The sequence below is a fragment of the Anser anser genome, assembly GCF_964211835.1.
Source record: "Anser anser genome assembly, chromosome: Z".
Lineage (NCBI taxonomy): Eukaryota > Metazoa > Chordata > Aves > Anseriformes > Anatidae > Anser > Anser anser.
In genome coordinates, this window is record NC_139723.1 from 21,163,337 (window position 1) to 21,176,336 (window position 13,000).

The following is a 13,000-nucleotide window of genomic DNA, read 5'->3' on the forward strand; positions in this document are numbered from 1 at the left end:
GAACTGTTCCTAGAAGACCATGTAGCATGCAATGTTTACATTCTGTCTGTTCCAGAGTAGTATTTTCATTTTAATTTGACTTAAATACCTAAACTTAGGTGAGCTTTATCTTCTAATTGTATCAGTTATGTTAATGATTTTTGAATAATAAAGTAAAATCAATATGATGACATTTTCTTCAAAGGCATGACCAAGGTTAAAGTAGGCAAGGAAGATTCTTCATCTACAGAATTTGTAGAAAAAAGAAGAGCAGCTCTAGAAAGGTAATATATGTATCTAAAACCTGTTTAGCCTCAAGATGACTTGTGGACTCTGTAACTGGGATCTGGGCCATCTGTACCTAGGTGGATTCTGGAGGCTGTATGCAGCTCCTAAATCTTTGTGTAGAAATTTGTGTAATTCCTATTAATAACTGGAAATGTAGATGTATTCATATAGGGGATTATAGCTACCTCTTCTCGAACTGGTAAGTGCTTAGAATTGAGATTGCAGGAATCCAGTAATCAGAACTTTCTTCATCATGCATTTTGTTCTTCAGGAATTAAGTCATTTCAGAAATATGTCTGTTTCATAGAAAGTCAGCTGCTGGGAAGGGGGAAAGGGTGAAAGAGACCCTCAGTCACTGGAAACTAAAGTGGTGCTCTGACTTCCAATGTGTATTTGTGACTAGCTGAATTTTGGTGTAAAAAAAAAAAAAAGTCACCCAGCACTGGTATCCAGCTAATATTGTTAAAGCATCTCTGCCCCGTAAGGGTACTTCTGTAGATACACTGCATCATCCCTTCTTGTTGGCATGGATAAATAAAGATGTTAGAAAGCAACTAGAAAAACTTGTGCAGATATACAAACTTAATTTTAGTATGATTTTATTTTATGCTGTTGTTGTGATCGCATCATTTGAGAACAATATTCTATATAACAACAGTTAAATGGGAAAATTAACAAAAGTGGAAGGGTTTAGTTTGCCTACAGGACTCCAAAAGCTCAAGAACTTCATACATCTGTTTGATGCGTCTTTTGACATATAATGTTAATCAAAATATATCTCTTCAGAATCATGTTACTAATATCTTTCTATTTGCTAAATAATAGAACATCAGAACTGATATTGAACCTCAAAAAACTCAAAATACTGATAGGATGTCCCATCTTAGTTATTTCTCACTGAAAAATTGGTATATGACAAGATTTGCTTCTTAAAATTGCACACAGAAGTTACTGAAGTAATTCTGTCACTTGGGGTAGAACTGCAAAACATGTCATTCATCCTTAAATAAGTCTGTTCCTAAATGAATGGTGCTGTGAGACAAAGACGGAGTAACAGCTGGGATTGGAGTAGATAACTGAGCAGATCCTTCCACACAGCTTTGTCAGTAATAGAGATGACTAGTTTCCCCCTGGGTTGCTCATTTGAACAACTTGGACAAATTTAATTCACTAACTTGTGTGCATGCTTTAAATGCTCATTTTTCACTTACTTGTTAAAGGAATTCTACTGGTATACAGGTTATAATGGATGTTAAGTGCGCCTCCTAAACTGGGGAATGAACTTGTCAGGATTTTTGATGTTGTTAGGAAGGCTTCACACTATTACATTTTTTTTTTTTCCCCTCAGACTATGAAAATCTTATCTGGCAAGGAGCAACTTTTTCATCATGCCAATTTTAACTGGCTTTTTCTTTCAGAATGAAAATTACCTACCTACCATGGTACTCAAATGCTATTCAAAAGCAGAGGTTTTGTTGCTTGTTACTAAACCTAAGCAAAACATTAATGTGCACCAGAAAGTCAAACAGAAGACATCTGCTTCAATTTGCTTCAATGAGCTCAGAGCTGTGGGGAAAGTGGGCAGTAAAGCAATGCGCCTTATTGAGTTCACTAAAATTTATGCCCTAGAATAGTGAACTTACATACTGCAAGTCTGCCAGATACCCTCAAGCAACACTGCCATTTGTGTCCAATGAAAATACTTGTAACCTCCCTTGGACTAAGGGTTATTCTATAGGAGCAAATTTCTAAAGAAAAATCTCTTTGGCTGCCTGCCATGTCAACTTTAATGTTTTTGAGTATTTGGAAGAGCAAGGAAAAGTTGAGCAATCTAATGAATGAAATAATTTTTTTCTTCCTAAAGAAGCTAAGGGTAGTGAAAGTATCTGGTTACCATATCTAATAGCAGATGGAGAAAATACGTTGTTTCATTGTCAGCATACTCATGCTTTCAGTTGAGTCCCTTTCCACGTTTATTTTTAGGGTCACTTTTTAAGCAATTTGTGAAGGTAATGGGTTGGGTCTGGTAATTCACTGTGGAGGCTTACGAAAAATTAAACTTTGCAAAAAGTACAAAGTGCTGTTGATAGTGTTCTGTCAGAACATTTTAATAGGCAATATTATGTACTTACGCTCCCATGACATTTTGAAGTACTACATTTCTATAAAGCACTAAATGTGACACTTTATGCATAATACTAAAGTCAGTTATGACAAACTTGCAGCAGTTTTTAGGGTAAGAATACTGTTGAAATTTCACTCTTCAACCCATACTTGTTCAATAGTTTTTAGATAAACTGGGAAATGCAAAAAATTGCAAAGGGAAGGAGCTGCATTAATTTCACTTTTGGGTGGATGAGTCCTGTAGAACTACTAGGGGTTGAAGGTCTAGTCTAGCCAGCAAATAAAGAGCTCATAGCAAGACTTCATTTTATTCTAAAACAAGTGAGGCAAAATTAGCTGTAACAAAAAACCTGTCTACTGCACTGTGCAAGAATTCTTAAACAAGCTCATCTTTTTTTGTTCTAGTTCTTTTTCCTGGCCTAAAGTGACTATTATTAGAGCAGGAGGATTTCATTTAACTGTCAAAAATACAAAGTATAATATTTTAACACTGCATAACGTACAGGTATAGCAGATCCCACCTTAAGGAGTTTCTTGTTTAAACAAAGTAGTTTAGAAACCATCAACTTTGCTGTGTTGTGCAGTGTATGGGGCTGGACCATTTTTAGTCAGAAGTTTCAGGTTTTGTGGCAGCCTTGCTGGACTGAGACTTCATTGAATGTTTAAAGTGCTTAGTGGCGCTAGCCTGTAACTCTTTGTAGCCCATAGCCTAAGTATACATTGGAGAATGGTGTCAGAATGCAGAAATATGACTTGAAAACTCAGCAGAGAGGCAAAAGACTGAAGGGGCATGGAGACTGAACTGTCCTCTGAGCGTTCAGAGGTGACTTTACAGGAGTGTTCAAGCCCCCTTAGATAATAAGGGAGACTGTGTGCTGCCTGCATTGTACCAGTTCTTTAGATGAAGGACACTCTCCAATGCTGTCAGTCACATTAAATTTGTTCTGTTATCTAATATTTTAATTTTTAAAATCATAGGTATCTACAACGAACAGTAAAACACCCAACCTTGTTACAAGATCCAGATTTAAGGCAGTTCTTGGAAAGTTCTGAGGTATTTAAGTTCTTTCAAGTTCTCCTATTTATTTCTAGGTATGGTAATATTCAATATAATATAATATATTCTCTTTGTGTTGAGACCTGATCTCCCAAATTCATAACAAGTAAAATTAGATTGTACCCTTCATGGGACAGAATTGCAGAAGACGACTTAGGTAATGATGTGCCTGTGCCTCTGATAAAACATAGTCTGATGGTGACCAAAAGCTGTCTGCTTCACAGTAACTTCTCAAATGAGTCAGTCTGTCCAATTTTGAGTGAAACTTGTCATGCATACAGTGACTATCTGTTATTGATGTTACTGATAGGTAAGTAAGATCAGTAATTAGCTGACTTGGAAATGGGTTTCTTGCCTCTACGAATCCAACCTGATGTTTGTTGGGGGGGATAACATGAACACGCTTGCAGCGCTGCTGGCCAGGCTAGGTGTTTTGTGAACAGAGGACTTCAGTCAATCGTGCAGTGAAAGTCTGGCACCTTTCACAAAATTAAATGTATCGTTAAAGATATTATATGTCTCTATACATGTGCATAGTGGATTTGCTGTAACATTGTCTTTTGGCCAGTGTTGATGTCTTAGCTATGCTAATAAGTTTGAAGCCTCACTACTGACAAAAGCATCACTGATAGATAACTGAAAGTGGTTTTGTCAACGCTGCTGACAGGCAAAATATTACACATGAAAGGTAAATGGTCTGACATGGGAGCCCACCTTGTACAGTGTAGTTAGACTAAATTGAATAATAAAGACTAAATTAAACAATAATATTAAATTATCATTATATTACCCTCTGAGGATTTCTGAATACCTAAACAATACACAGCTCTCTCAACGCTTATGAGGTAGGTTTTGAAATCTGTCTTCTATTGAAAAGCAAAAATACATCAACGTTTTATGATCAGTATACAATGCAAATCTTGCATTATAATGAATTACTTCACAGAATTTTTCTTCTAATTTATTGTAAATCCAAGCTTCGCTGCTCCTGTAGTGGTAGATTGTTCTCTGTAGCATATAGGTGGCTAGTTAGGACGTTTGGCTAGTTCATAATAACTTTGGACAAGTAGGTTGTTTGTTCCATTTAAATGTAAAGATGTAGAAGAAAAGTAAATAGTCTATATTTTTAAGTTTTCCTCTGAGAATGTAAAAGTAGTAAATCTGAGAAATTAGATTCTACTATATTGAAACACATAGGACTAAAGAAAACACTATATCCTTTTCTTTTCCCCTTGTGCCCAGTTAAACCTCCATCCTTTTAACCAGTCTGTTTGCCCTTATTTGTCATTCAATTCCAGCTGCCGAGAGCGGTTAACACCCAGGCTCTGAGTGGAGCAGGAATATTGAGGATGGTGAACAAGGCTGCCGACGCTGTCAACAAAATGACAATCAAGATGAATGAATCGGATGCAGTAAGAGCTGATTTTTCGACTTGAATAATGAGACGAATTAATGAGGCTCAACAATTGCATTTTAAAGCTGTAGAAGGAGAAAATGGGTTATTAATTTGCTTATTGGCTTGGATTCTTAACTGTGTCAGTTGACCACCCTGGCAGTACATGGATAATTTGCTTCTTTAAGACAAGAAATGTTGCTGGTAATCTAATTTGTAACGCTTGACTCTTTCATCTTTTGTCAGTGGTTTGAAGAAAAACAGCAGCAATTTGAGAATCTGGATCAGCAACTTAAGAAACTTCATGCCAGTGTTGAAGCATTGGTCTGCCACAGAAAAGGTAATTTTGCTTTTATGTGGCTTCATGAACTTACGTGCTTAAAACTGTAGGAAATAGTGATGGTCTTAACTACTAAGTAGAGTTACACAGTAAACTTTAATGAAAAAATCTTATTACACCTATTGTAAACTGCAAAATAGCACTTTTGGTATACCTATTTTAATCTTTATTGAGAATATCTGTTACCCCTTCTGTTGAACATGAAAGTTACTATATTTATTTAGCTCTTTTTCTCTTGCAGAGATCTAATACCATACCTAGCAAGTGATTCTGCTACAGTAGACATCCATAAACGTATCTCTAGATCTCATGGCAAGAGTAATTTCCTTCCAAACAAAAAGTCATATAAATCCATTTAAACATCTCATGGTTCAATATTGCTCTGAGTTTAAATTCTTAAACAGGAATTTTCTTTGTTTTGTCCACATAATGATATGTCATTAAGCTACTGTTAAGGTAAACTTTTTCTGGAAAGATAACTAATCCTAGAACATCAGTTTTGGGCTTACTTGTGTTACAGAGAAGCAATGCCTGCCTGTTTGTTTTAATATGTTTTAACCACCTGTGCAGCTGTTTTGTTAAAAATAGATATTAGATAATTTAAAAAAAATATATCTCTGATTTGTAGTGCAAGGAAGACCATAAATGTGCCTTTTTACCTTACTGCATTAAGACAAAAGTTTGGGTAGATTTACAATGCTGTACTTTAAAAAGTACATGAAGTTGCTTTTTCACAATCCTCCCAGGAATTATTCTCCGTGGTAAAATAAATAAATATTTGTTCAGATGTCCTCAAGATTAAAGAGTATTTTAAGAGTTAATGAAAATGGAAAATAGATACATTTGATTGCTGTTGATTTGGCAGCTGCTTGGAGATTTGAGGAAGCAAGGATTTTTTTGAGAGATGTATTTAAATTGTAAGTTTTAATTATCTGAAGACATTTGTTTGTTTTTGTTGGCTTTTTTTCCTCCAAACATTTCTGGTGTTCTGGTGATTCTGCAAAAACAACAGAGTTAAAAACAAGCCTGCACTTTCAGTTCTTAAGTAATTGGATTAAAATACGTGTTCAAAGGTCCTTCGTAGGAGATAACTTTGTACAGGAAGGCTTACATGCGATTTGGTGAGACAATTGCCTTAGTTAATGGATAAGCTCAAATCTTCAGCTTCATAGATGCCAGCCATGCTGGTACGTGTTGTTTTGGCTTTGTTTTTTTACCTAAGGTTTGTCAAAACATGGCAATATATTACATTTGGCATGATTAGAGGTACTTCAGTCAACAGGACAGTCCAAAAGAAATATCCAGAAAAAAAAATGAATTCCCCTTGTGGCGGTGGTGAAATACGTAGTTTTTTTTCCCACTGTCAGCTTCACGAAACAACTGTGCTGCAGACCAGTTCAGGTTGGTTTGAAATTGCTCGGTAGGTTTCTTGGTTTTTGTTTTATGGGCTTGGATTTTACCTGAACTAGGCCTTTTGAATAGTAGTCTCTTGACTTAGTAAATGTGACATTAACAGGCTCAGGAAAACGTTTATGGGTGGAGAGTTTTTTGTATACTATTTTCTCCTAAATGTAGTTTCAATGTGATCTCCTTGCGTATTTTATCATCAGCTTTAGGAAATACAGCTTGCATTTTTCAGTTGGTGAAATTAGGGTTGCAGTAGGGCAGAGATCTCTGCTCTGTTAATCTATACTGTAGAGTAACATAACAAATTAGGTACTCGTACTGAGTGTTACTTCTGTATTTCAGAACTTTCAGCCAACACAGCTGCCTTTGCTAAAAGTGCTGCCATGTTAGGTAACTCTGAGGACCACACTGCTCTGTCTAGAGCTTTGTCTCAGCTTGCTGAAGTTGAGGAGAAGATAGATCAGTTACATCAAGAACAAGCTTTTGCTGATTTTTATGTATTCTCAGAACTGCTTGGTGATTACATTCGTCTCATTGCTGCAGTAAAAGTGAGTACTGCGAAGAAAAATACTGGTTTTAGTGTTTAAAGTCCCACTACTAAACTTTTAGGTATAAGGTAAATGAATATTTGTGTGTATTTGCACACTTGTTACACAGTTGAGACTAAGTTTTTATGTTAAGTTCCATCCAAATAAAATGAATGAATCTGTGATCAGTTATTCCAATGATAAAAATGATTGTTATAAGTGAGAATGGATTTTAATTCTGGATTAATAGGATCCAGAAAAAATGTAAATGGTGAATATCTACTTTGAGCGGTACTAATTGTGTACAGTATTTGGGCACACTATATGCTATTATGTCTAAGCAAGAACATAATTTGGCCATATTTGTTGGATAGCCAAAAGCTTCTGTAAATAAGAAACAAGTATAATTTGTGGATTTCGTTAAACAAAATATTGGACTTTAAGTCATACTGTGTAGTATAATTAGGTTTTGACGTGGGAAGAGGAGTGTAAGAATTTTGAACTTGCCAAATTGTTGTATCTTTTCCTTTGTCTCCTCCCCCTTTCCCATTCTCTGTTGCCACTCTCTGCCATCGTTGTTTGCTTTGGTAGTGTTTTGGTGGAATGAGGAACAAAAAATAGTTTGGGGCATGGAGGTGTTTGTTCTGAAGAGGCTTGAATGTCCGCTGTACATGGTGTTTAGCTGTGCAAGCGTGCTGTCCAATGAAGTACAAGAAGATGTAGTGGACACAGTGGAGTTTCTTTGAGTATAGTTGTTCCAGTTTTATACAGAAATACCTTCTCATACTGTAAATTTAGATAGCTCTAACAATTCCAGTTGTTTAATAAATTAATTCGTCATTACAGGGTGTGTTTGATCACCGAATGAAATGCTGGCAAAAGTGGCAAGATGCTCAGGTCACTTTACAAAAAAAACGTGAAGCTGAAGCAAAGCTCCAGCTTGCCAACAAACCTGATAAGTTGCAGCAAGCTAAAGATGAGATAAAAGAGGTAATGTTATCAAACATTATTTTGAAGGTCAGACTCCCTGCATTGACTCATTCATTTTGCATTAATGCACTACTTTATACCATTTTTATTTAAGAACCACTTACTCATTTGCTGTTTTCCATATTTATTGAAGTTGTTGAAACTAATTTATCTTAAAACTATGCACAATTGTTACTGATTGTAAGATCTGTAAGGCGGTTGAATACTGTCTCTGCAGAGTCTGGGAAACGGGAGGAGGGGAACATGGACAAGTTAAATTGCTTCTAATTGTTAACAGATGACTTGGGTAGGCAGTGGAGTGTCTTCTGGCTTTTAAAGCTAAAATCTCACAAAAACTAATGGAGAACTGTTCCCATGTTTTGCTTTATTATGCAGCATATCTAGCCATATATATGTATGTATGTATATATGGTGTGATTTCAGTAAAAATAAACCTTATGTATTGAAGTGTCATAATCTATACACTTTTTCTGTCATGCTTCACTAAGGAAATTGAAGAGGTAGGACAACTTAATTATTTAACATTAATGCATTCTGATTATGCACCAGTATTCTCTCATTAAATAATGGGAGAACATCATTTTAGATTTCCAAATCTATTATGCAGTTATTTTGTTTGGCTTCCTCATTGGTCACTAACCACAAGTTGCTTTGTTCTTTCTGCACTTCAGTGTATTTTGCATATGGTATTGAAATTTCTCATTAACTTGGCTGTCTTATTCTTTAAAAAAAAAAAAAAAAAACATTGTTTACTAGCAAAATTTACTGTCAGTCTTATGTGACCACGTTCTTGTTGGTTGGTACTCTTGATGTGACTCATCCATCCACAGTGCTACACGTGAGCCGACTCCTCAGCCAAAATACTTCCTGAGTGTTGGGAGTAGTAGGGAATAGTGATCCTTTGTCAATTCCAATGTGAAAAGAATTAATGATGCTATTCCTAAGAATTTTTTCCTCTTTACTGGATGAGTAGAGAAGGTTGTTAGTAAGCCCTCAGTTTGAATACGCTGGTGGAAAGATTGCTTCCATTTAAATAAATTCAGAGTTGCCAGATTCAGTGGTAGAAGTCCTTCTGGCAGAGAAATTGCAGCTTGAATGTCATCTGTGACAGAGTTATTTTTTTGCAGGAAAAAAAATTATCCTAGAAATATTGTATTGAAAAGTGAAAATTCCTACTTGTCAGGAATTATAGGATGGCAGACCATCATCCACTGATAATTTATACTAAACCTGGCATTTGGAGGTGATGAAACATGGATGGGGTCCCCTATGCCTATAGAGTCTTGCACCGAAGTCTCAGGCACCACTAGTTGCAGTGATAGAATGGTACAGTCTTAATCTACCCTTTCCTTGTCTGAGTTTGATATTGTTTCAGTTATTAGATAACTGTTCAGGCTGTGTTTCCCTGAAGCACATCCTGTTACGACATATTATATGACTTCATAAATGTGTACCTGAAAATACGGGGGTTCTGGATAAATGTAAACTAAAGATATAAATATCTAGATATTTATTGGAATAGGTAGATTGTGTTTGTCTCAACACAACAGGCATTTTGTGTTGCAGCATCAATTTACTTTGTAAATAGACAGTACCACTGGATTGCTGACAGGAACATGTTATATTAGAGTATGTTGCATCCTGGCAGCCTTTTTCTGAGGAAGGTGACTGTTACTGGGTCACGTAGCTCCCATGATTCAGTTAGTATGTTGAGATGAACAGATACAGTTGCATTTTTGAAATGTTAGCCTAAATGTGTCTGTGGTGTCAGGTGATAGTTTTTTTCATAGCTACCTACACAAAAGGTTTGAATTTAACAATATAATAGGTATGTAAAACCAGAGGCAAAAGAAAGCCTACTAGTTACAAGGGAGCGTATATGATAATGATCTCTTACTGGCTAGCTGGACGTCTTTTCCCATAAACTAAGGACAAATATAAACTAGTGTCATGTAGTATTTTTACATGAATACCACACTTCCAATATGGCAAAACCTGCAGGCAACTTCACTTTATCTGAATTTTCCTTTTATGATCTTACCTGCAATAGCTTTTCTACTTCTCTTGTATCTTCAGTCACCACTAAAAAAGAGAGTGTGTGCTTTGATTTTAACTGGAAAACGAAACAAAACAAAAGGCATTGTGAGCTTATCTGTAATAGAAATATGAGAAAGATAAGCATATACATGACTGCAGGCAGAGATGGTGGTTGGACCTAATGGTCTTTTCCAACCGAAGTGATTCTATGAAGAAATTAGGAAAGTACAGGGAACTGACTTCTGAGACTCTCTTACGTTTGATTGGACAGGCAGTCACAGGAAGCTTAGTGGTTTAGATTCTTGTTAGAGCAGTGCTTGTGAAGGGAATGGCCAATAAAGTTGTAGAGATCCTTTTTCTTTGCTAAACAATCTCTTAAAGATTTTAAGTATTCCTCAGTAACAACACTGAAATATTTTTGTCATCTACAGATGTCATTGTGATAGAGATACCATCATTTAATGCGGTATCCTATTCTACAAATATTTTGGAATTGTTATTGTTAGACTTTCCCTTAAGTATGGAAAAGGACAGAGGTCCTTTTCAGCTCCTGAATGACTATCATTAATATACTAAAATGTTGAAATATTGATAAACTGAATGGAGAACACAGTTTCATTTCTGCATGTCTTTCCTTTGCCAGTGGGAGACGAAAGTTCAGCAAGGGGAAAAAGATTTTGAGCAGATCTCCAAAACCATTCGCAAGGAAGTGGGAAGATTTGAGGCACGTATAATTTTGTCCAAGTATATGGCATTTTTACTTTCGATAATATTGACATTCTATGTAAAATTGGTTAATGCCATCATTTATTTCTTAACAGAAGGAACGAGTGAAGGACTTTAAAACTGTTATTATCAAGTATTTAGAATCATTAGTGCAAACACAGCAGCAGGTAAGATAAATTTTAAGTTTTGTACAAGTTAATATTTAATATTACATATTAGGTTAGTTAAAAAAAGACAGGCTGTAAGTGTAGCAGTTCCTAATACAAAAATAACTACTTGTAGTCTATACGGTACTGGAGAACACAGATTGCAGTTTCCTAGCTATTACTGTACTCCTTTGCATAGCTCTAATTCAGGCAAGCAAGGGAGAAGCTCCCGTAGGGGTACGGGGAATGGAGCTTCTTGTCTGTTCTCCTTGTAAAACTGAAGTAATACTTGAACTTTTAGACTGGAATAAATTGTAATAAGTATGTACTTCAAATTATTGAAGCGGCTTGAGTACTTAGATGCTTATTGGTCTTTTTAAAAGCTTAAGATGCTTCTGAATATTTTAAAGCTGTAAAAAAAATTTTTAGTGACTCAGAAATAGGCCTTGTTCACAAAATAGTATTTGGAGTATTTACTTTTTTCACTCAGTTATAACTCTTAAGCTTTGTTTAGTTAAAAAAAAAAAAAGTGACATTAGAGGTAAGAATAACAAATTAACCTGGCAAACAAATTCTTTGTAACTGTATTCTGTAGTATCTCCCTCAATGTGTAATAACTGTTGCATGAGCAAAGTTGTATATTTACTACTTGTATTTTTTCTTGCTTCATGTAATAATGTGAATGGATAATATGAAGCATCTGTGTTCTTATTGCATCCAGTGGAGACAAGTTTGCCACAAGAGGAGGAAGGTATATGTGTTTTCTTTTCCAACAGTTAGTACTTAATAGTGATTTTTTTTTTCCCCATTTTCTTCAAGCTAATAAAATACTGGGAGGCATTCCTACCTGAAGCCAAAGCTATCGCCTAAAAGAAGAATATTCCAAATGACAAGACACTCTGGATATGTTTGTCCTGGATAAACCTAAATTCCACAGTGAAATCACTTTAAATCATCCAAATAAACCACTATATATTTTATGAATTAACATGTGGCTTTTTTATATACTACAGCATTTTATTAACAAGCTGCATGTCCTGACCCTCGTTGAAGTGGACTGTGGCATGATGTTCTGCAATACATTGCTGAATTGAACACTATTTTGTCTTAATACTTGCACTAAAATGTGCACTGCAAGGCCAGAAAGCTGATATTTTTGTTCTTTACAATACAATGTTCTGTAGTTCGTTTACCTGATCTTTATGAAACAAATGTAATTGCATCGATTAATGTTCACTCAAACATTCCTGTACAAAATCATGTTTTTGTGATTACAATAATAAAGGGATGTACCTTGTGAAACATTAAACACTGCCTTTGTGTCTGTAGATATTGGTGTTCTCGGAAGTAGTGTTCATAACAATTTCAGATTATATCAAAGGCTGAAACAACATTTAGTAAAGAATGCTGAAGGTGGTATTAAAGAGGCACAGGCAAGTATTTGTGGTAAACTGTTTTGTAATTCTGATTCTCTTTGTTACAGGTATTCTTCTCACCTGAAGTTATCAGTACCCTGGTAAAATACAATGCATGAATACTCAGAGTCAAAAGACATACATAAAATGAAGTCTCATACAAAGTTTCTGAATGGTTAAGATCACCTGCATGGTCAAATGCTGATGTCCCACTCAACTGATAAATTACATCTTTCTTAACCTTGTTGTTCATGGTCTCAGGATTAAAATAATAATAATAATAAAATCTTGCAAAAATTGTGGTAATCAGGGGAGGAAGAAAAATCAGTCCTTCAGCTGAGAGTGTAAGGTAGTTGTAAGGGCTGCTGTTCTACTTGTCTGGGTTTTCCTGAGTAGAAAATACATTTGCAGAGACAGGTAATATCTTCTGTAAGATATTAGAACAGTTAAACATTTTTCTGAAATATAAAAGATTAACATTGGAGATGCTACTTTGTCCATTGTCATTTTAATGACATACTGAATTCATCAATGGTATGTATCAACAATATTAACAATTTAACTAATATTA

At 35.4% G+C, this 13,000-nt stretch overlaps 1 protein-coding gene across 1 annotated transcript in view; it reads left to right on the top strand.

The window, feature by feature from the left end:
- The window catches only part of SNX2 (sorting nexin 2), a 34,278-nt gene extending 21,955 nt beyond the window's left edge, over nucleotides 1-12,323 (top strand). Inside the window, exons 7-15 of the mRNA XM_083816081.1 lie at nucleotides 185-263; nucleotides 3,370-3,445; nucleotides 4,747-4,860; nucleotides 5,088-5,181; nucleotides 6,931-7,136; nucleotides 7,962-8,105; nucleotides 10,786-10,866; nucleotides 10,964-11,035; nucleotides 11,834-12,323. Coding sequence (XP_083672207.1) covers nucleotides 185-263; nucleotides 3,370-3,445; nucleotides 4,747-4,860; nucleotides 5,088-5,181; nucleotides 6,931-7,136; nucleotides 7,962-8,105; nucleotides 10,786-10,866; nucleotides 10,964-11,035; nucleotides 11,834-11,884 — 917 coding nt within the window. The 3' untranslated portion in view covers nucleotides 11,885-12,323. The remainder of the gene's footprint in view (nucleotides 1-184; nucleotides 264-3,369; nucleotides 3,446-4,746; nucleotides 4,861-5,087; nucleotides 5,182-6,930; nucleotides 7,137-7,961; nucleotides 8,106-10,785; nucleotides 10,867-10,963; nucleotides 11,036-11,833) is intronic.
- The last annotated feature ends 677 nt before the right edge of the window (nucleotides 12,324-13,000 follow it).